The 20,975-nt window shown below is 43.3% G+C and overlaps 1 protein-coding gene across 2 annotated transcripts in view; it reads right to left on the bottom strand.

The window, feature by feature from the left end:
- The window catches only part of NBAS (NBAS subunit of NRZ tethering complex), a 207,924-nt gene that overhangs the window by 102,441 nt on the left and 84,508 nt on the right, over positions 1-20,975 (bottom strand). For both annotated transcript variants that reach the window (XR_015058324.1, XM_085881820.1), the window contains exons 22-27: positions 19,567-19,653; positions 12,590-12,743; positions 12,242-12,427; positions 9,395-9,565; positions 8,524-8,657; positions 8,336-8,398 (exon numbers count right to left, since the gene is read on the bottom strand). Coding sequence is in view for 1 of the 2 variants with exons in the window: in XM_085881820.1 (XP_085737946.1) it covers positions 8,336-8,398; positions 8,524-8,657; positions 9,395-9,565; positions 12,242-12,427; positions 12,590-12,743; positions 19,567-19,653 (795 nt within the window). In the remaining variant the exon portion in view is untranslated. The remainder of the gene's footprint in view (positions 1-8,335; positions 8,399-8,523; positions 8,658-9,394; positions 9,566-12,241; positions 12,428-12,589; positions 12,744-19,566; positions 19,654-20,975) is intronic.

Genomic DNA, 20,975 nt, shown 5'->3' with positions numbered 1-20,975 from the left:
ATATTAAATAATGTTTTCTCTGGAATTTCATAAGCCATCGAAGCAAAAATTTGCAAGTGCCTTCCTCCCTCAAGTCTGCATACATGGTAAAAAAATTTTTTACCTCAGAAGTCACATGGTTTGGCAGCCATCTTGGATAGAAAAATAGACCTTATCCGATTTACACGAAACTTCACACACTTGTTCAGGTCGATGATGGAAAGCAGAATTTAAATTTATGATATCCTCGGTCACAAGGTTCGGCAGCCATCTTGGATTGAAAATGAATAAATTTTAAAAATCTTCTTCTCCAGAAGGGCAAGACAGATGAAGACGAAACTTCACAGATATATTCCCCATGAGGTCCTTTCTCAAGTTTGTTAATTTGTTTTTGATCGGTCACATGGTTTGGCGGCCATCTTGAAAAAACCCGAAAACCTTCAAACATCTTCTTCTCCAGAAGCGTTGGCCCAATGAAGGGGAGATTTCAGAACTATATTCGGGACAGGAAGGCGATATAAGTTTGTTAATTTCGAATTGATAAGTCACATGGTTTGGCCGCCATCTTGGATTTAAGAAAAATATTAAATAATGTTTTCTCTGGAACCGCTTAACCAAACGAATCGAAAATTTGTAATTATCATCGAGAGGGCAGTATGCACGTATGGTAAAAATTATGACATGACACGTCACATGGTTTGGCAGCCATATTGGATAGAAAAACGCACCTTTACCGATTAACACGAAACTTCACAAACGTGTTCCAATACCCAGTTGGAAGCAGAATCTAAATTTCTGATGTCATAGGTCACATGGTTCGTCAGCCATCTTGGATTGAAAAACAATATCTTCAAATGTCTTTTTCTCTGAAACGGCTGAACAGATCCAGGCGAAACTCGACCACTATGACCGCCTCTCCATGACGAATAAAAAGTTCCCACCCCCTTTTGAGGTACGATGCAACGTTTGGCAGCCATATTGGATTGAAGGAAAAATATTAATTAATGTTTACTCTGGAACAACTGCATCAATAAATGTGAAACATCAAGTTTATGGTGCAACGCTCATGCGGAATGAGGGTTTGAAATTTCAACGCGATCGGGCCCAGGGTTTGGCAGCCATGTTGGTTTTAAGAAAAATATTAAATAATGTTTTCTCTGGAAATGCTTAACCTGGAGAAGCGAAAATTTGCAGTTATCATCCACCATCGTGTTTGCACAGGTGGTGCAAATTATGACATCACAAGTCACATGGTTTGGCCGCCATCTTGGATTGAAGGATAAATATTAATTAATGTTTACTCTGGAACCGCTGCCTCTATATATGCGAAACTTCAGATTTATAATTCAGGTGACATGCGAAATAAAAGTTTAAAATTTCAACCTGATCGGTCACGGGGTTTGGGAGCCAGAATTATTTCATTATTTGAATCTGGAAGCCAGTAATAACGAAATTGAATGCTTTGTGCTGCCCGGTTCGTAACTCGTCTGTTCCGCGCCCTCTCGAAGCAGGCCTGTGTTTGTATCACTATTAAATAATGTTTTCTCTGGCACCGCTTATCCTTTCAAAGCGAAACTTTGTGACTGTCATCTGCAGAAAGTCCCATGTTGTATCGAAGGCGAACGGACTGGGTACCCGGTCATCACTGCCAGCAGTTATAAAGTGGCAGTTCTAGTTAGGGTACCCTGTGAGTACAGGGTACCCTATTGTTTTTCTTCTGTTTATTTATTATTTTTATTTATTCTTTTTCTTTTTCCGCCGGCATTTTGCACCCTTTTTCGCTTTAAAAATCATTTTCTCTGGGATACTAAGTCCGATCGACACAAAATTTTCACCACAGTATGTATCTTTTTTGATAGCACAATCAAGTTATAATTATGACGTCATTGGTCATGTGGTGCGGGCGCCATCTTGAAAAAAACGATAAACTTTGGACCTCTGTATCTCAGAAACCCTGCAATGGAAAATTTTTTCGTTTGATACATTTTACTAAGCTCCCTATGGGGAACACGTGTGATTTTTCGTGACGTCATAGGTGAAGCGATATACCGGTGAAAATTCGTCAAGTAGAACGCCATATAGGAAAAATCTGAAAAATTCTGAGCATCATCTACGCCTAAAATCACTGACGAAAATGTTTTTCTTGACGTCATCGATGACGTAATTCGGCCGCCATCTTGTTTTTTAGTGTTTTTTAAAAAAAATCTTCTTCTCCAGAAGGGCTGGACAGATTAAGGCGAAACTTTACAAGTACATTCCCCCTGATGTCCTCTTTCAAGTTTGTTAATTTGTTGTTGATACGTCACATGGTTTGGCGGCCATCTTGAAAAAACCCTAAAACCTTCAAACATCTTCTTCTCCAGAAGCGCTGGTCCCATGAAGGCGAGATTTCACAAGTATATTCGGGACATGTATGCGATGCAAGTTTGTTAATTTCTAAGTGATAGGTCACATGGTTTGGCCGCCATGTTTGATTTAAGAAAATATTAAATAATGTTTTCTCTGGTATTTCATAAGCCATCGAAGCGAAAATTTGCAATTGCCTTCCTCCCTCAAGTCTGCATACATGGTAAAAATTTTTTACCTCAGAAGTCACATGGTTTGGCGGCCATCTTGGATAGAAAAATAGACCTTATCCGATTTTCACGAAACTTCACAGACTTTTTCGGGTCGACGATGGAAAGCAGAATTTAAATTTATGATATCATAGGTCACAAGGTTCGGCAGCCATCTTGGATTGAAAATGAATAAATTTTAAAAATCTTCTTCTCCAGAATGGCAAAATAGATTAAGACAAAACTTCACACATATATTCCCCATGAGGTCCTTTCTCAAGTTTGTTAATTTGTTCTTGATCGGTCACATGGTTTGGCGGCCATCTTGAAAAAACCCGAAAACCTTCAAACATCTTCTTCTCCAGAAGCGCTGGCCCAATGAAGGGGAGATTTCAGAACTGTATTCGGGAGAGGAAGGCGATATAAGTTTGTTAATTTCGAATTGATAAGTCACATGGTTTGGCCGCCATCTTGGATTTAAGAAAAATATTAAATAATGTTTTCTCTGGAACCGCTTAACCAAACGAATCGAAAATTTGTAATTATCATCGATAGGGCAGTATGCACGCATGGTAAAAATTATGACATCACACGTCACATGGTTTGGCGGCCATCTTGGATAGAAAAACGCACCTTTAACAATTAACACGAAACTTCACAAACGTGTTCCAATACCCAGTTGGAAGCAGAATATAAATTTCTGATGTCATAGGTCACATGGTTCGTCAGCCATCTTGGATTGAAAAACAATATCTTCAAACGTCTTTTTCTCTGAAATGGCTGAACTCATCCAGGCGAAACTCCACCACTATGACCGCCTCTCCATGACGAATAAAAAGTTCTCACCCTCTTTTGAGGTACGACGCAACGTTTGGCAGCCATAGTGGATTGAAGGAAAAATATTAATTAATGTTTACTCTGGAACTACTGCATCAATAAATATGAAACAGCACCTTTATGGTGGAACGCTCATGCGGAATGAGGGTTTGAAATTTCAACGGGATCGGGCCCAGGGTTTGGCAGCCATGTTGGTTTTAAGAAAAATATTAAATAATGTTTTCTCTGGAACTGCTTAACCTGGCGAAGCGAAAATTTGCACTTATCGTCTCCGATCCTGTTTGCAGATGTGGTGAAAATTATGACGTCACAAGTCACATGGTTTGGCCGCCATCTTGGATTGAAGGATAAATATTAATTAATGTTTACTCTGGAACCGCTGCTTCTGTATATACGAAACTTCACATTTGAAATTGAGCCGACATGCGAAACAAAAGTTTAAAATTTCAACCTGATCGATCGCGTGGTTTGGCAGCCAGAATTATTTAATCATTTTAATCTGTTCGCCAGTAATAAGGAAATTGAACGCTTTGTGCTGCCCGGTTCGTAACTCGTCTGTTCTGCGCCGTCGCGAAGCAGGCCTGTGTTTGTATCACCATTAAATCATGTTTTCTCAGGCACCGCTTTTCCGATGAATGCGAAACTTTGCGACGATGATTTAAGTCTCATGTTGTATCAGTTGTGTCAAAGGCGGACACGTTTGGGTACCCGGTCATCACTGCCAGCAGTTATAAAGTGGCAGTTCTAGTTTCATCTTGTTCTTGTTGTTGTTGTTCGATTTGAAAGATTATTGCCTCATAAGGTCAAATTTGAAAGGTTATTGCCTTACAAGACAATAATCTTTCAAATTTGATCGGTCTTGTCACGAAAACAAGACATGCTGGAGGAAAATCAAAAATGACTTGTTGGTCAGTGTAATCCACCTTCATTCCTGGATTTCTGACTTCACTCACGCAGTCAACAAGTTGCCATCAATGAAACCCTCTTCTCGTCTCCCAGTGGAGGCTGGAGTTCTCCAAGGCAGCGTTTTGGACCCAGACTTCTTTCTCATCTGTATAAATGACCTCTCAGATGCTCTGCAAAATCTCCCTTCCTTTTTTGCAGACAACTCCATAATGTGTCATATAGTACCCCATCCCTCTGCTTGGTCGACAGCAGTTGCATCTCTCTGCCAAAATGGAAATTATTACACACGAGTCTGATAAATGTAACATATCCTTCATTGCTGGAAAACTCTCAATCTCACCCATATCACTCCGAATGGATAAATGGAACCCACCTATTTATTCCCTTGGTCTTCCACGAGAACAGCTTCAGTCTCTTGAACTTCTAAACCTCACCATAAGCCACGACTTTTTCTGGACAAAGCAAAGCTAGCCTCCAAAGCCAACTACTGACTGAGCATCCTTAGTCGATACAAGTCTTTTCTTGCAAAATCAGACTCACTCAAGGCTATAAAGCCCTTGTATGTAGCTCAATGGAGTACTGCTCCCTGCTATAGGCTGGCGCACCAGCACAATACCTGTCTCTTCTGGATTCTGTGTAATCTAAAGCTCGAAAAATCATTGGGATCTCCCATAATGAGGCCGAAGCACAGGTTCTCTTGCTCTCATATTGCAAGCAGGTCAGTGGACTCTCTGTTTTCTACCATTTATTTCCTGATGTTGCTCCCTCTGCTCTCTCAGCCCTCTGACCCTCCATAATATACCCCAGGATACATGCATTCTTCTAGTAATCCACTTCTCATGAACTTCCAAAATCCAGGCTGAATTCACACCTCAACTCTTTTAATCCTCACGACTCCCATCAATGGAAATACCTTCCAGAGGCTGGTCTGTCTCACTCTTCCCCCCAGGGCTTCAAAGCAAGCTGTTATCTGAACATCCCAATTCTGTCCCATGGTCATTATTACCTCCATTAACCCTTCTTAACCCAACAAAAACAGAGCTTACTTGCTAGTTTCAGTGTTTCCTCCTCTCATCCTTTTCCTATTATGGGATTCTTTCATCCCCTTCATGTTTGTCCCACTATCAGATCTACCTTGCTCTTCGATGAGCCTCATTCCTACATATAAACTAAAATAAAATACAACAAGAGCGAGAATGACTTTGCAATACATGCTATTTTAAATAATCAGATTTACAAACAAAGCAAAAACATGCGTGTGACCGGGGTGACAGTTCATAGCTGGATTGGGATTCAAACTCTGGCTGGACAGAGAGGCGAGTGTGCATATAACTGTTCCCTCCATCCTTACAAATCTCCCAGTCCCCGTCACTGAAAAGCATCCCCAGAGCATGAGGCTGCCACCAACATGCTTAGCGGTAGGGATGGTGTTAGAAGGGTGATGAGCTGTGCCAAATTTCTGCCAGACATTTCACTTTGCATTCAGGCTACAGAATTCAATTTTCGTCTCATCAGACCACAGAATAGTTTGCTTCATGCTCTCAGAGTCTTTCACGTGTCTCTTTACAAACTCCAAACGTGCTGTCATGTGCCTTCTTCTCAGGAGTGGCTTCCGTCTGGCCACTCTCCCATAAAGCCTGGATTTGTGAAGTGCTGCAGAGACTGTGGTCCTTACGTCAGGTTCTTCCATTTCAGCCAAGGAACTCTGTAGTTCTGTAAGAGTGGTCATTGGGTTCTTGGTCACCTTCCTGACCAAGGTCCTCTTTGCCAAGTTGCTCAGTTTTGTTGGATGGCCAGCTCGAGGAAGAGTCTGGGTAGTTCCATATTTTTTCCATTTCCTAATGATGGAGCTCACTGTGCTCTTGGGATGTTTTAACTCTCAAGAAATTGTTTTACACCCTTCCCCAGATCTATGCCTCCTCACAATTCTATGTCGGAGTTCTTCGAACAGTTCCTTGGACTTCATGGGAGAGTTTCTGCTCTGACATGCACCGTCAACTGTGAGACCTTTGAGAGAAAGGTGTGTTTCTTCATACATCATGTCCAATCATTTGAGTTGGCCACAGGCGGACTCCAATCAAGTTGTGGAGACATCTCAATGATGATCAAAGGAAATTGGATGCACCTGAGCTCAATTTTGGAGTGTCCTCGCAAAGGGGTTGAACACATATCGATGCAAAACATTTCAGCTTTTCATTTTAAATTAGTTTGTAAAAATTTCCAAAAATAATTCCACTTTGTCATTATGGGGTATTTTGTGTGTCGATCAGTGACAAAAAAAAAATGTAAATTTAATCCATTTTAAATTCAGGATGTAACACAACAAAATGTGAAAAAGTCAAGGGGTGTGAATACTTTCTGAAGGCATTGTACCTGAAGCAAAAACACGCGTACGGCATTTGTACATCTATACGAATAAAAGGCAATGTGTGTGTATCAGTGTGCCACAGGGTGGGTGTCTCCTCCATAATTCCAAAACCATGAAACCTCACAGCCTGAAACATTGCATGCACACAAAGAAAACTCCAAGGAAGTGCAAGAGTGAAAATTGTGTGTTTGGGTGAATTAAAACACCCCTTTTGAAGATAATCAACGGCCTTTTTTAATTATATCCTTCATCAGGCAACCTCACTGTCTGGGGTCTTAACACATTTCCTGGGTAACCTCGCTGGGGTCTGAAGCCGCGATTTCTTAACGATTAAGTTTATGTTTCAATTTCCTCATTCATATTGAATGCCTGTTCATCATGGATATGAATCGCTGCAGACGTCGCTTTTGTAAGTACTACAAGTTCTCAAATTAGGAGCTTGGAGCGATTTCATGCATTATGAGACGATTTTCCACGATCTACTTTCACGGACTAATTAAAGTAATATCATCAAAATATTATTTCGCTTTTTCGGATCGGATATCGTCCGGACTCAGTAAGTGTTGTCTGTGTCGAAAGTGTCGTCCTGGAATAGTTTCCGGTAAATAATTAAATAATTGGATGTAGTGTGTCAGCCCTGGAATCACTTAAGGCAAATCTATACTAATAAAAGGGGTGTGTGTGTGTGTGTGTGTGTGTGTGTGTGTGTGTGTGTGTGTGTGTGTGTGTGTGTGTGTGTGTGTGTGTGTGTGTGTGTGTGTGTTCGTTCCTCCCCCCCCCCACACATACACTTTATTGACCTGCCAGCACAGCAACGGGTTGTATTTGCTGGTCTATACTAAATACATCATGGTTATTTACCTGGGATCATTGGAATTGCACTTAACCACGGACTAACATCCAGGCCTCAAGCCTGTCTTTCTGTGCAGATTCCTGCAATCGCGGTGCATAATTTTATTGGGGTGGAGTCAGTCCAGCTGTCCAGCCAATGGGTGTAAAGCAGTGGGGTGGAGTGAGGGCAGGGGACTCACAGCCTTCTTGAGGCAATGTTTTTTTTATGGCCAGATGCCCTTCCTGATGCCGACCCTTGTCGCCTCTTACGACACACAGGGATATGGTACACCTATTCTAACCGGGGCATACACCGGGACCAGTACACTGGTACTCATATCGTCGACCTCGGAAGGATGACAGGCCGAGTCAACCCCCTGGTGTTAATTCAGTGGCCCAACAGGGCTCAAACTCAGGACCCTAGGATCCCAAGCCAGCCACCCTAACCACGAAGCCAACACCAGGGCAGGGGACTAATAAAGAAAAATACTGTGAGACTGAAGGATAATTATTGCAAGTACAAATCTGCCTCAGTAAAAATAAACTGCTTTAATTCATGTTGTGCAAGAAAAACAATTGGAATAAGTATAAAGAAAATAAAATGAATAGCCATATCACAAAATTCCGCAATAAGGAAATGAGTGAACAAGTAGGTTCGTGGAAACACTTCAGTTTAAAAAGTAGACGCGGTTATAAGGTGTGGTAAAACAACCAACCACCACTGACAATGCTCACATTATAACCCTCCTGAAGAGAGAACAACACTCGACTCACACAAACTGAGAAAACTATTCATTTCACTCAAATCAGGAACACTCATTGAGATTCGAAAGTCACCATCAGGCGTCGATTAAATTACCTTAGGTGCCGCTCCAGAAGATCTACCCGATCGTGCAGAGTTTTCATAACCTTGCTATCTTTCCTGCGTGACATGCGCACACTGTGCTCAGATAGGCGTCAGACGGACGTATAAAACGTGCGTGTAATCGTACCATTTCACCCTTCACCACAAGGTTCATGTGCTACCTCGGGGTAGTTTACTTGTACCTTGGTTTGCGCTGTGGCAGGCACTCCAGGATGTCGTAACACAAAGCCAATTGGTCAGTACGTGTACAAGCGTAGACACACTCCAACGCCAACTCCATAAGCAAAGCATCGTCGGTAATCACACGCTGGGTACGCTGACAATGGGAAAGGCAAACGCAGAGCAGGTTAATGTGGTGAGAATATCATTTCCAAACTCTAATAAAACAGGTGCATTAAAGTCTCTCAAAATTCCCTCAAAGGGTTTTCTAAAAGCTTCGACAATTACTTGTTACAGACCAGAGAGGAATCCCTTGTTAATGAAACCATTTCCATGACATGTCATTATTATAGAGACGTCTAAATTGATAAAATAGCTGTGCAGCAATTGGCTACTCAGAAGTATGCACCCTCACCTCTTTATTGTCTTGCCTGGGTTTGAATCTCGACCAAGCTATACACTGGAATCCTGGTGTTTTTCATGCAGGGCGATGCATCAATGTGTGCCATCCATTGGATGGACGTTAAGCCAGGTATTCCATCTGCTGGCATTACTTGGTGAATGTTAAATAATAAAAAAAAAGAAGCATCAAACCAAAGAGGAACAAGAGCGAGAATTGCTTTGCAATAAAGTACAGTACAAGTCACTGACTGATGTGATATTTTCTAAGTCCAAAATGGGCAGGAGTGAAAAACTGACGAAACGCCCTAAAACCGAACTTGTTCTGTAACTTATCATAATAAAGCCACGTACCAAGTATCAGTTGAATATGGTAAAGGGTATGGGAAAAAGTTGGAAAACTACAGGTGGGGCGAACGGATGGACAGACAAACGGCAAACCTATAGTCTATTCCGATGAAACCGGTAGGGGGCGAACAAGGAATTACGACTCACAACAGGTGTAGAGTTTTGAAATACGAGTCGAGGGCAAGTAAGATCATTGGAAGCAAGTCCCAAGAGGTACTGGTGCAAGAGAGAATTGGAAGATCCATCACGTGCCTGAACACGCTGCAGGAAGGGCACCAACCAGCGAAAGGCATCTCGTACAAAGTCGCCAACAGAGACCTGGACAACATGGTCACCACAACAATTTAACATGGTGCACCTACCTCATCCATGCATCGAGTCCCATGAAAAACCTGGGCCAAAATGGTTCACAAAGTCAAAATATTGTTTGGGAAAATGGACACACAGGCACTCTGAAAATCCAATGCAAGTGAGAAATTAACCTCCATGCCATGATGTATAAAAAAAAAATGCAACTCCAAATTTGCAAATAGTCTTAAAACTGCATAAAATAATGAGATCAAGGATGAAACAAGCGCACCCTTCCTTTGCTCTTACAAGTCCATTGCTATTGTTGCGATGCTACATGTGCAAGTAATAATAATAATGATATCCAGAAACATATCTATACGCATAAACATGTACAGTGCCTATAGAAAGTCCACACCCCCTTTTCAAAATTTTCACCTTTTGCTGCCTTATAGCCTGGAATTAAATTGCATTAAATCAGACTTTTTACATCTTTATTTACACATCATAAACCAGAACTTCCAAGTGAAAAACAAATTCCACAAATTTCAGAAAATTAATGAAAAACTACAAAACTAGAATATCTTGGTGGCACAAGTGTCCACCCCCCTTATAATAGCAATTGTAAATTAGCTCAGGTGGAAGCAATCACCTTCATAATCACACACCAAGTTCATTGGCCTCCACCTGTGTTAAATTGTAGTGATTCTGATTATGTCAGAATAAAATCATCTGTTCCTGCAGGTGTCCTCTGCTGGGTGGTGAATTTCACAGCAAAGACTCAACCATGACCACCAAGGGGCTTTCAAAAGATCTCCGGGATAAAGTTATGGAAAGGCACAGATCAGGGGATGGGTATAAAAATATTTCAAAGGCTTTGAATATCCCTTGGAGCACAGTCAAGACAATCATTAAGAGGTGGAAGGCATTTGGTACCACCAAGACCCTGCCTATATCAGGCTGTCCCTCCAAACTGGATGACCAAGCAAGGAGGAGACTGATCAGAGAGGCCACCAAGAGGCCAATGGCAACTTTGAAGGTGTTACATGCCTTTATGGTAAAGATTGGTTACTGTGTACATGTGACAACACTATCACAAGAACTCCATGAGTCTGGCCTGTGTGGAAGGGGGAGGGGGGAGGGTAGCAAGAAGGAAACCACTACTCAAGAAAGCCCACCTTCAGTCCCGTTTGAGGAATGCAAACAACACTCCGGAGATTCTGAAGCCATGTGGCAAAAAGTTCTGTGGTCTGACAAAACCAAGCTGGAACTTTTTGGCTTAAATGCAAAATGTTACATTTGGCACAAACCCAACACAGCACATCACCCAAAGAACACCATCCCTACTGTGAAGCATGGTGGTGGCAGGATCATGTTATGGGGATGTTTCTCATTTGCAGGGACTGGGGCACTTGTCAGGATAGAAGGGAAAATGGATGGAACAAAATACAGAAAAATCCTGGAGGAAAACTGGTTGCCCTCTGCAAGAAAGCTGAAATTGGAACAGAAGTTCATCTTTCAGCATGACAATGACCCAAAGCACACAGCTAAAGCTACAATGGAGTGGTTAAGGAACAAAAACCTAAATGTCCTCAAGTGGTTCAGTCAGAGCCTCAACCTATATCCAATAAAAAATCTGTGGCATGACTTGAAGATTGCTGTCCATCAAGGCTCCCCACGCAACTTGATTGAGCTTGAACAGTTTTGTGTAGAAGAATGGGCAAAAATTGCACAATCAATGTGTGCAGAGATGGTGTCGAGCTACCCCAACAGACTCACAGCTGTAATTGCTGTCAAAAGTGCTTCTACCGTGTAATAACTCAGGGGGTGGACTCTTATCCAACCAAGGTATTCTAGTTTTGTATCTTAAAGTAATTTTCTGAAATTTGTAGAATTTGTTTTTCATTTGGATGTTGTGGGTTACGATATATAAATAAAGGTGGAAAAAGTCTGATTTAATGCAATTTAATTTCAGGCTATAAGGCAAAAAAAGGTGAAAATTTTGAAAGGGGGTGTGGACTTTCTATCGGCACTGTATATATATATATATATATATATATATATATATATATATATATATATATATATATATATATATATATATATATATACATATATATATATATATATATATATATATATATATATATATATATATATATATATATATATATATATGTATATATATATATATGTATATATATATATACACACACGCATATATAATTCAATTTTCTCTCTCTCCCTCTCTCTCCCTCTCCCTTTCATGGAAACGCTCCTCGGAGAGAAAAAAAAATCAATACAACGTGCTTCAAATTAATCCAAACCTTTGGAAAAATGATAATTTTTTCATTCAGAAGACAAAAATTGAATCCAGGCAGTGTCTAGGCAACAAACTACAACCTCAATCACTCCTGAAAAAAAAACATTTGCTGTTAAAAAATACATCATCTCCCATTTTTGAGCTCTTTCAAATAGTGCAAGAATAAAAAGGCTTCCTTTTTTTTTAAAATATAGTACTTTTCCATGGGCTTCTGTGTGATAATAATAACAAAAATAATCACAATCATGATAATAAGAATTCGTTTGCACAAATAAGAAAGGTTAGGTCATCAATTTGTCCAGCTCCAAAGAACCCAAGTGAGGGAAGGGTTTAAAAGTGCAGGATAAGTAAAGGTGAAAAATTAGTGAGGATCGAGGACCTACATTTAACATGAGCAGACGCAAACGAGCGACGTCCTCCATTTGCTGGAGATTTTCCAGAGTGAATGTTGGTTCAGCCCCCGCCTCATACACAAGTGTCTCCAGTGTGACAAGCTCCTCCAGAAGATCATCCAAGCCTGGAACTCCTCGCTCCACTCCGAGGCGCAACAGAGACAATGCACAGTCCACCTGCAAGATTTGCAATAACACATCATGGCCTTTTAAGTTGTAACCACAGAATAACAGCCCCCAAACACACACTATTAATCAGATTCCTGCAATCTCAGCATGACTGTCCATGCATCTAAAATGTGAGATTTAACCAATCGACAGCAACAAGTGATGAATCACCTGGTGTGAGTGTGCCTCAATGTGGCAAGCTCGTTGCCGGTACCAGGACGACACTTGTTCCACACTCAGATCATCTCCACAAAAAGGTCTCAGTTCTGGTTCCTCCTCGAAAATAAATTCACAAAGATCTCCCGAACGGACCTCAAGGAGTGCTCTAATCGCAAAGATCACCCACATTTTATACATGAGAAATAAAACTCCAGCCAAGACACTTGAATAAAGGCATCCTGAACATGAGAAAAATTAGGTAATGTCTGTCACATCTACACCTGCAATCGTCACAAATTGCACAAAAAAAGCAATTTTAAGAAACAATTTGGGGAAAATACATGGTCCAAAAAAAACCAAACAAAAGCAAAGAAGTTTGTGACTTAAAATTGAATAATAAAAGTCTGATGGTCAAGCAGACAGTTAATAACTTGAGAACTCATTGAAATCACCAATTTGTTGACTCAATATTTTCTACTTTGGATTATGTTTCGAGATTTGGCGATCATGCTAGCACAACAGAGTACAACAGTGAGGTTTGGGGGAGGGGGGAGCGAGGTGGGGTGAGAGAGGGAAATATAGGGTGCGCACACACAGGGATTATGTAAAAAATAGAAATAAAACTTAGTCACCGCATGCACAAGAACGTTAAAATTTTCCCAACAAACTGTTGTTTTGCAAGACGAGAAATGGATACCAACCACATGAAAAGTCTGCCTGCTACAACTGCAAGTTAAGAATATTTCATTTTGGGGAGGGAATCGCCTCTTGTAAGATACGCTGCGACTACAAATGGACGTGCAGGCTAGCCCAATGACGAGTGGTGCATGGAAACTAATACAAAGATTCGATCCTCATACATTGTCAGTATAAAAGCAAGTTTCTCCATCAGAAAAAAAAAACTCAAAAAGACCAGAATAAAGCCAATTTCTTAATTGCAAAATAAAAATAAAAACGCCATAAAAGACTATCATACTGTTACGAATCTGGCAGCCATGTGCACACAACAGCCAGGTCCTATAGATCAGTAATATCGGTAAGTACGTGTTTCTAGTTAGGGTCCCCTCCCTAGTCTAATGGGAATTAAATGTTCGTGCGCTGCGGAGTTATTTTGATAGTCAGGGTTTTCTTTTACATCGCTTTCACAACAACAACAACAACAACAACACTGCTCACAGAATTTTTCGCGCGCTTGCCAGTGAGCGCATGCGTGGGCGGAGTTTAGCATGAGCATGGCGTCCCTCTTTTGCCAATCGGCAAGGTCTCACCCGCCCCATCTCCCACTCAGCACCATCGCCATTACGCACGTGGCCGGAGGTGAAGAGGTAGGCGGAGCTACAAACGCCTCCGATCGGGACTCCGCCCAGAAGGGTGGGAGTTGCCACGCCTAAAGTGGGCCTGTCCAACGGGAGACGGCAGGGAATTGCACAATGGGTCTGACCAATCTGGAGGCGAGTCGCCAGGAGAAGAAGCCCCTCCCTCCAAAAGAAGAAGAGGGTGCTTGTCGGGACGAGCGTGAGGAGATTGCGTCCCGGGTGCTCGAGCGCGTCTTCTGTCTGGTCTGCGGCTGACTGCACCCAAGCATCCGAGGCATCTCGTCCAGCGCAGTACGACAAGCGATCGATTTTCTTCAAGGGAGATCACCTCGTCTCGCCTCCTCTGGATTTGGCTGCCCTGGTCCGTCCTTTGGCGACCGGAGCTCCGGGAAGGGGAGAACGACCAGCCGCGCCCTCGCGGCCAGGTAGCCAGCCGTCCTGACTCCCAGCCGAACTATCCTCCCCTGCTGGAGGGCTGAATAAAGACCTGGCGGGTCTATTTTCTTTTTGAGTGTGCGTGTCTGTGTGTGGGCCTGTCTTGTCCAGGTAGGATTGTTAAGTGCTTTTGTTGTACATTATTTGCATTTCTTATAGTTGTGATAACTCTGCCCTTACATGCTCCCCTCGTCTCCCCGATTATTGTAAAATAAATACCCCTATTGTTGAATGTACCAGCTCATTTCTATGTTTCTTTCATTGGCTTAGCATGGTGTGTGTTGGAAAATAGCAAAGCGGCAAATTGTTCATTTGGTCCGGCGCGGCTCTGGTAACTCCGCTCGGTTACGCCGGATCCAAGCCGTTACCCGCGACTCGGATCGGAGAGAGTCGGCCGAGGGTGTGGTTTCCCGGGTAGTTGGACGGCGTGAGTACTTAGGTCAATTGGAGTAAGACAAGTGGACCCTACCTCGCGCCGTCAAAATATTGGCGACCACGGTCCTGTAAGGGACCCGTGCCTTTCGGAGTTCTCCGAGAAGCACGATCTAGATTCCGGGTGTTCGGTGGAACCGACTCTACTGCTCCACCTAGCGGTCGTGCTCTCCGCCGACACCCGGCCCCACAACAATAAATCATCATAAATTTCCATTGTGGTGGTTGGTTCCTTTTTTGTTTTGCTTTCTAATGGAGAAATTTGCACTCGGTAGAGCGCATACCTCAACCAGGCTGAACAGTTCACGCTTTGTATCCCACTGATAGGCCGGATCTGGATCCGGGCCCAAACCAAAATCTCATCACATTGTTTTTGTCATTGAACCATGAACCAGCTCATCCACCGAGTTTTGTTATAACTTGTCCACACTTTTAGAAATATCATGCTGTATATCAGTTTTGGCCCCATCTCTCAATGGTGAAGAATCACTTAAAAATAAAAAATAAAAAAATTAATAAACTTCAAAATTCTCGAAGCCGGATTCAGATGTTCACCATAATCGAATCACTTCGTCCTCGTCACACATCCAAGGTAGATGAGGTATGGGAGCATGTGCCGGAGCAGTGCATCGCTGCGTCCACTTTCCGCCGGTACTCCAGAGGTCTCCATCTGGTCATCCCCGAGGCAAATGTCTGGGCCATCCCCATATCCTTGAAATGCTGATCAACCTGCTGCAACCACGAGACACGTGGTCGGCCCATTGGCCTCCTCCACTCAGGAGGCTCCCTCACTGAGAGAATCTGGTGAGCAGGATCAGCGTCAGGAAAACGAGCCACATGTCCATACAGCCGCAACTGACGCTCACGGACAATGCAGCTAAAAAAATCTCATTTCAGTCTCTCTCAACATCCGCTCGTTGGACACAAAGTCTGACCAGCAATAGCCAAGGATTCTCTGAAGAGACCTGGTACCAAAGGAATTAAGTCTCAATCTCAGATTCCTGGTCAAAGTGCAAGTCTCACATCCATAAAGCAAGACTGGAAGCACCAAGGATCTGAAGACTTGGACTTTCGTCCTCCTGCACAGGTACCGGCAGTGCCACACCCCATGATCCAGTGAATCCAGACTCCCCAGGCCCAAACCAGACATCTAATGACCTCTGGCTAACAGCAGGCAGAGACACGATTATCACTGCCAAGGTAAGTGAATCTCTCCGTGACCTCAACATCCTCACCACAAACAGGTACAGACAATATATTAGCATCCAAGATGTCATTGAAAGCCTGGATCTTGGTTGTGACCCAGGGAACCCGTAATACCAGTGGCTCCGACTCCTCATTCAGCACCTCAAAGGCCCCCAAAAGGATATCCAGAGTCTCCGCAAGGATCACTACATTATCAGCAAAATCAAGGTCAGAGATCGTGACATTCCCAAACGATGCACCGCAGCTTGATTTCTCCGACATCTTCCCCAGAATACAGTCCAAACAAGAGCAGAAAAGTGTGGGGGCCAATACACACCCCTGATGAACTCCAGTAACAACTGGAAATAAGTCGGAGATGGTATCACCACATCTCACTGCACTCTCAGCACCAGAGTATAGTTCAGGGTGGCACCCCACGAAGACCAAGATTCTTCCAGAGGGCAGCCCGATTCATTGAATCGAACGCTTGGCATGAAATCCACATAGACTGCAAGCAACCTCTGCCGAAACTCTCCTCTGCATTTGGTGAGGACCTGAAGAGCAAGGATTCCGTCAATCGTTGACCTCTTTGGTGTCGAGCCTGACTGCTCTGGGCGCTGGTGCTCAAGCAGATGGAGGTTCACCTCATCAATAATTATCCGAACAAAGACCTTGCCCAGCACTGAGAGCAGCGTCACTCCTCAGTCATTGTTGCAGTCCTGGCGATCCTTCCCTTTTCAGAGAGGGACAACAAGGCCCAGCTTCCAGTCAGTTAGGATGATGCCTGTGTTCCAGGAAGAGCACAGAACTGCATGCAACGACACGAGTGCAGCATTTCCACCAGCCTTGAGAAGTTCAGCATGGATGCCACAGATCCCAGGAGCTTTACCCCATTTCAACCGGTTTACCGCAGCCTGTGTTTCCACAAATGAAGGTGGACCACAGTTGATTGGAGGGTCAGCAACAGGGATAGCAACACCCCTGAAATCCAAATCAACAGCTGGTGGACAAGACTAATATAGCCTCCTAAGGTAACCGGCCCAGCGGGCCTTCACTTCGGACTCCTCTGTCAAGAGCGCACCACCCTCTGCTCTAACTGCAATACACCGAAGGACAGGCTTGGAGGAACGCAATGCATGAATTCCCCTGTAAGCAGAACGAGAATCACTTGACCACAAGTGATGCTTTACCCCCTCACAGACTCCTCGCACATCGGCCTCCTTGTCCACGCTCAGCACACGTACAGTTTCACACCTCAACTCTCTGAACAGCTCAGCTCTGCCATTAAGCCTGGCCCTGTGACTCTGGTCAATGATATCCAGTGTCCGTTGAGAGACAAAATTCTTATTCGCCCCATGGTGAGTTCCAAGACATCGACAAGCAACATCAAGGATGGTGGTCTTGAAGGCACTACACAATTCTTCAGGATTCCCCAAAGCACCCAGATCCCCAAAATCCCCACTCAACGTGATTGCAAACTCCTCCGCTACCTTTTCATCCTTGAGCTCGCCAACATCCAGCCTAGGCTGGGATGGTACCTTTCTCCCAGATTTAAGCGCAGATTCAGAGTTGCAACAACAAGCCTGTGGTCGATATTGAGGAATTGAGCACTCCAGTAGACCCTGCAGTTCTGGTTCATCCTCCAGCGACCATCAATGAGCACATGGTCAATCTCCTTTGCCTCACCACCAGTGTTGGAACACCAAGTAAAGCGATGAGCCTGTGGGCACTGAAACTATGACCCAGCCACCTTAAGTCCGTGACTTCTTGCAAAGTCAAGGAACTTATTGCCATTCTCGTTGACAGTTCCAGACTCATGGGGACCAACACGCATCTCATAACCATCCCTATCAGTTCCAGTCAATGCAATGAAATCCTCCAAGACCTGACGAATATCTCGGCTGGGGCACAGATCAACCACAGACTCAAGCGTGGCATAGAATGCATCCTTCATGGTGAGATCACTCGCCTCAGTCGGATGATACACAGAGACCAGGGAAATGACAACGAAGGAATGACAAATCCTTAGCCTCATAATACGCTCGTTGACCGGTGTTAACTCAATTATCATTGCAGTCAGCTTGCTGGGCACAGCTACAGCAACTACTTGGGCATGGTAACCATCAGAGCAACCAGACCAATAGTCGGTGTAACGCCCTGCCATGATCGCGCCACTATCCAGTCTCCGAACCTCAGAGAGTACTGCAATACCGATGTTCAAACGTTTGAGCTCAGATGACAAGAGAGACAGCTGATCATCCTCTCTTCGAGATAGGAGATTCCAGGCACCCACCCGAAGTGACCACCTCAGGTGAACCCAAGGAGACCGCTGTCTGGTGAATGAACTGACCCAGAAAGGACCGTCCACAATTGCGGACCGCCATCTGCATTCTGACCTGGGATGGTTACTCCGTGGTTTTCCTCCCATCATCAAAGAGTGGGGGTCCCAAAGGCTTTGCTCAAATCCCGTCATCCGGTGAGCTACCCTGCGTAGAGCAGCTGCACAGGAGGTTCTCCCACAGAGTGGATTTTCAGTTTTCTTTGCATTTTTTGTATGTTTTGCTGAGTGGCGGGTTGTACGGTGGCCAGAGTGCAAATCCTGTCACCAACCTCCTATAAATGGTAACCCAACTGCAGGATGATGACTGCAGACAAGTTGGGCACGACAGACGTTTGGCCGTTGGGCTCACAAGTAGCTCCTCCACCCTTTGACAAGTTTTGTTTTTAATCCTGCTGGGTGTGCATATCATATACCCTCCTCACCAGGAAATCTGGTGGGAGAGACGGTTTAGTCGCTGACAACCCAACCATGAAACAGGTTTACATGCTCCCTGAAAGCAAGCCAGATCTAATCTGGCTCGACTCTCCCCAAATTTTGTCCGAGTCAATCCACAACTTTCTGAGATATCCTGTTCACAAACACAGACAGACAAACAGCTAAACAGCCAGGGGTGAAAACATAACCTCCGTCCACCTTTGGTCGCAGAGGTAATAACAGCCTCATACTTATTCATTTAAAAAAAAAACAAAAGCAAGATTCTTCGTTGGAAAAAAATAAAAATTAAAACTCAAGGCCTTCATAACTCATAAAAAGAGGAAATGTCTCCATGAGAAAGCATAAAAATAAATATACCATCAGAGATGGGGAATCCCCCGCCATTGAAAAATAATTGAAATCAGATATGCGGTTTTCCATTTATTACAAAAAACATTTTTTTCAAGATGGCCGCCCCAGTCTGCCATCTCGGATCCGGCAACGCCCAAAATCAATAAGGTTCTTCCTTTTCAGGTGGTACATGTGTGGCCCAAATTTCAAATCGATATGGCGAACAGTTTACGAGTTATCGCACTCGCATCTATAAATGTTGACGCCCAGCCAGCCGGACGGACGGATGACCAGGTGACAACAATATCCCCCTTCCGCCACACGGCGGGGGATAAAAACTCAATAACAACCCTCAGACATAATTAAAAGCAAGTTTTTTTTCATGAGAAAATAAATAAATAAATAAAAACTCAGGAAGACCTTCATACATTCCAAAAAAATGAGAAAAACATTAAAATGACAGAAATTCCAGAAATAAAATGAGCAGTGTTGAGATTATAAAGCAAGTTTTGAACCTGAGCTCCATATTTTCACTCCAGTCTGGTTCTCTGTGTTTGTGCTGTTGTAAAGGAATGACCTCCAGCTTGTCTTGTCCATTACTCCTGTATGCAAGCAGGTATGGATACATCATTATTAATTTTCAATTAACACCACTGTACATTATTAAAAAGGATTTCCCCCCTCTGCTCTTTACCTCACTTGATATACATTAGTCCATATCCCCATGCATAAACTTGATAGCTCATGTTAAAATTATTTAAGCTGCTCATCAACTTTTCTTCATATATTCTCACTCACATTACACTCATGTGTCGTGTGACCATGCTACCTCCACAGTGATTCACACCACAAGGCATGACCAGTCCCTTGCTGCCTCTTCAGCCTTTCTGTTCTGTTCCCATGCATTGTCCACACTATCTTTCTCTCTTCATGAGAACAATAAAAACTTGTTCAGAGCAACCCATCATACGTTGTTCAGCTTTCCTTCGAGCATTCGATCTTCCAGCTCTTTAGACAGCAATGTGAAAACATTGCAGGTAGTCGTATTCGCAAAACGGAAAGCAATTTGTTGTAAATACGTATATGTCAACTTTGTCCACATATCCGTCACTCACCTCTTAGCATATCATGCCTACATTACTTACTCAACTTTTAGCATCTAGAATTTAATGTCCACCTCAAAGATGTGTCATTTCTGTCATTTTACCTTTTGATCAAAATTATAGTGTTATGTTAAATGCATTTCAGGTGTCAGTGATATATAATGTCATACGATTCTATGAATGATTGAGAAAGACAAATGGCCGACAAGAAATATACAATGACAATCTTCTTCTTCAATGGCAACATTTATTCCCATGTGGTAGAGGGGTTGTGCAGGGGAAACATGGCCTAAGTCTTTCATGCACCAGCTGGCCAGGACTGATGTTCGACGAAGGTTAGGGCTGGAATTTCCCCATAGTGCCGGCGATAGGTCGCCTACTTTTCGCAAAGCACATCATGGGATCTTTAACATCCACCAACTCATGGCAAAAGATGGGACACCCAGTTTAACGTCCATCCGAGGGACGGCACACACACACAACGATGAATCACCCTGCCTGTGAAATAGCGCGATGACAGTTTATAGCTGGGTCAAGATTCAAACCCAGGCAAAACAGCTTTGAGGTGAGAGTGTGTGTACCTCGAGGCAATCCTACCAGTCGTCAAATATACAACAAAGAGTTAAAATGACAAACAAGAGGAAACACTAGATGCTTGCATTGGCAGAAAATTTGACGTCACGACATCAACCGATATGCTTCCGCCAGCATCAAGTCTTTGCTTACTCTAACTTTGACCTCAAACCTCAAGACCATTTGACCTCAATGTTTAGTCTGTAGATACCTATCATGGTACATGGACTTAGTTTAGTTCAATTCCC

Source organism: Eptatretus burgeri, chromosome 5 (genome assembly GCF_056783735.1).
Source record: "Eptatretus burgeri isolate ZD-2024b chromosome 5, Ebu_testis_v1, whole genome shotgun sequence".
NCBI classification, from domain to species: Eukaryota; Metazoa; Chordata; class Myxini; order Myxiniformes; family Myxinidae; genus Eptatretus; species Eptatretus burgeri.
This window is presented reverse-complemented; position numbering and strand designations above follow the sequence as displayed.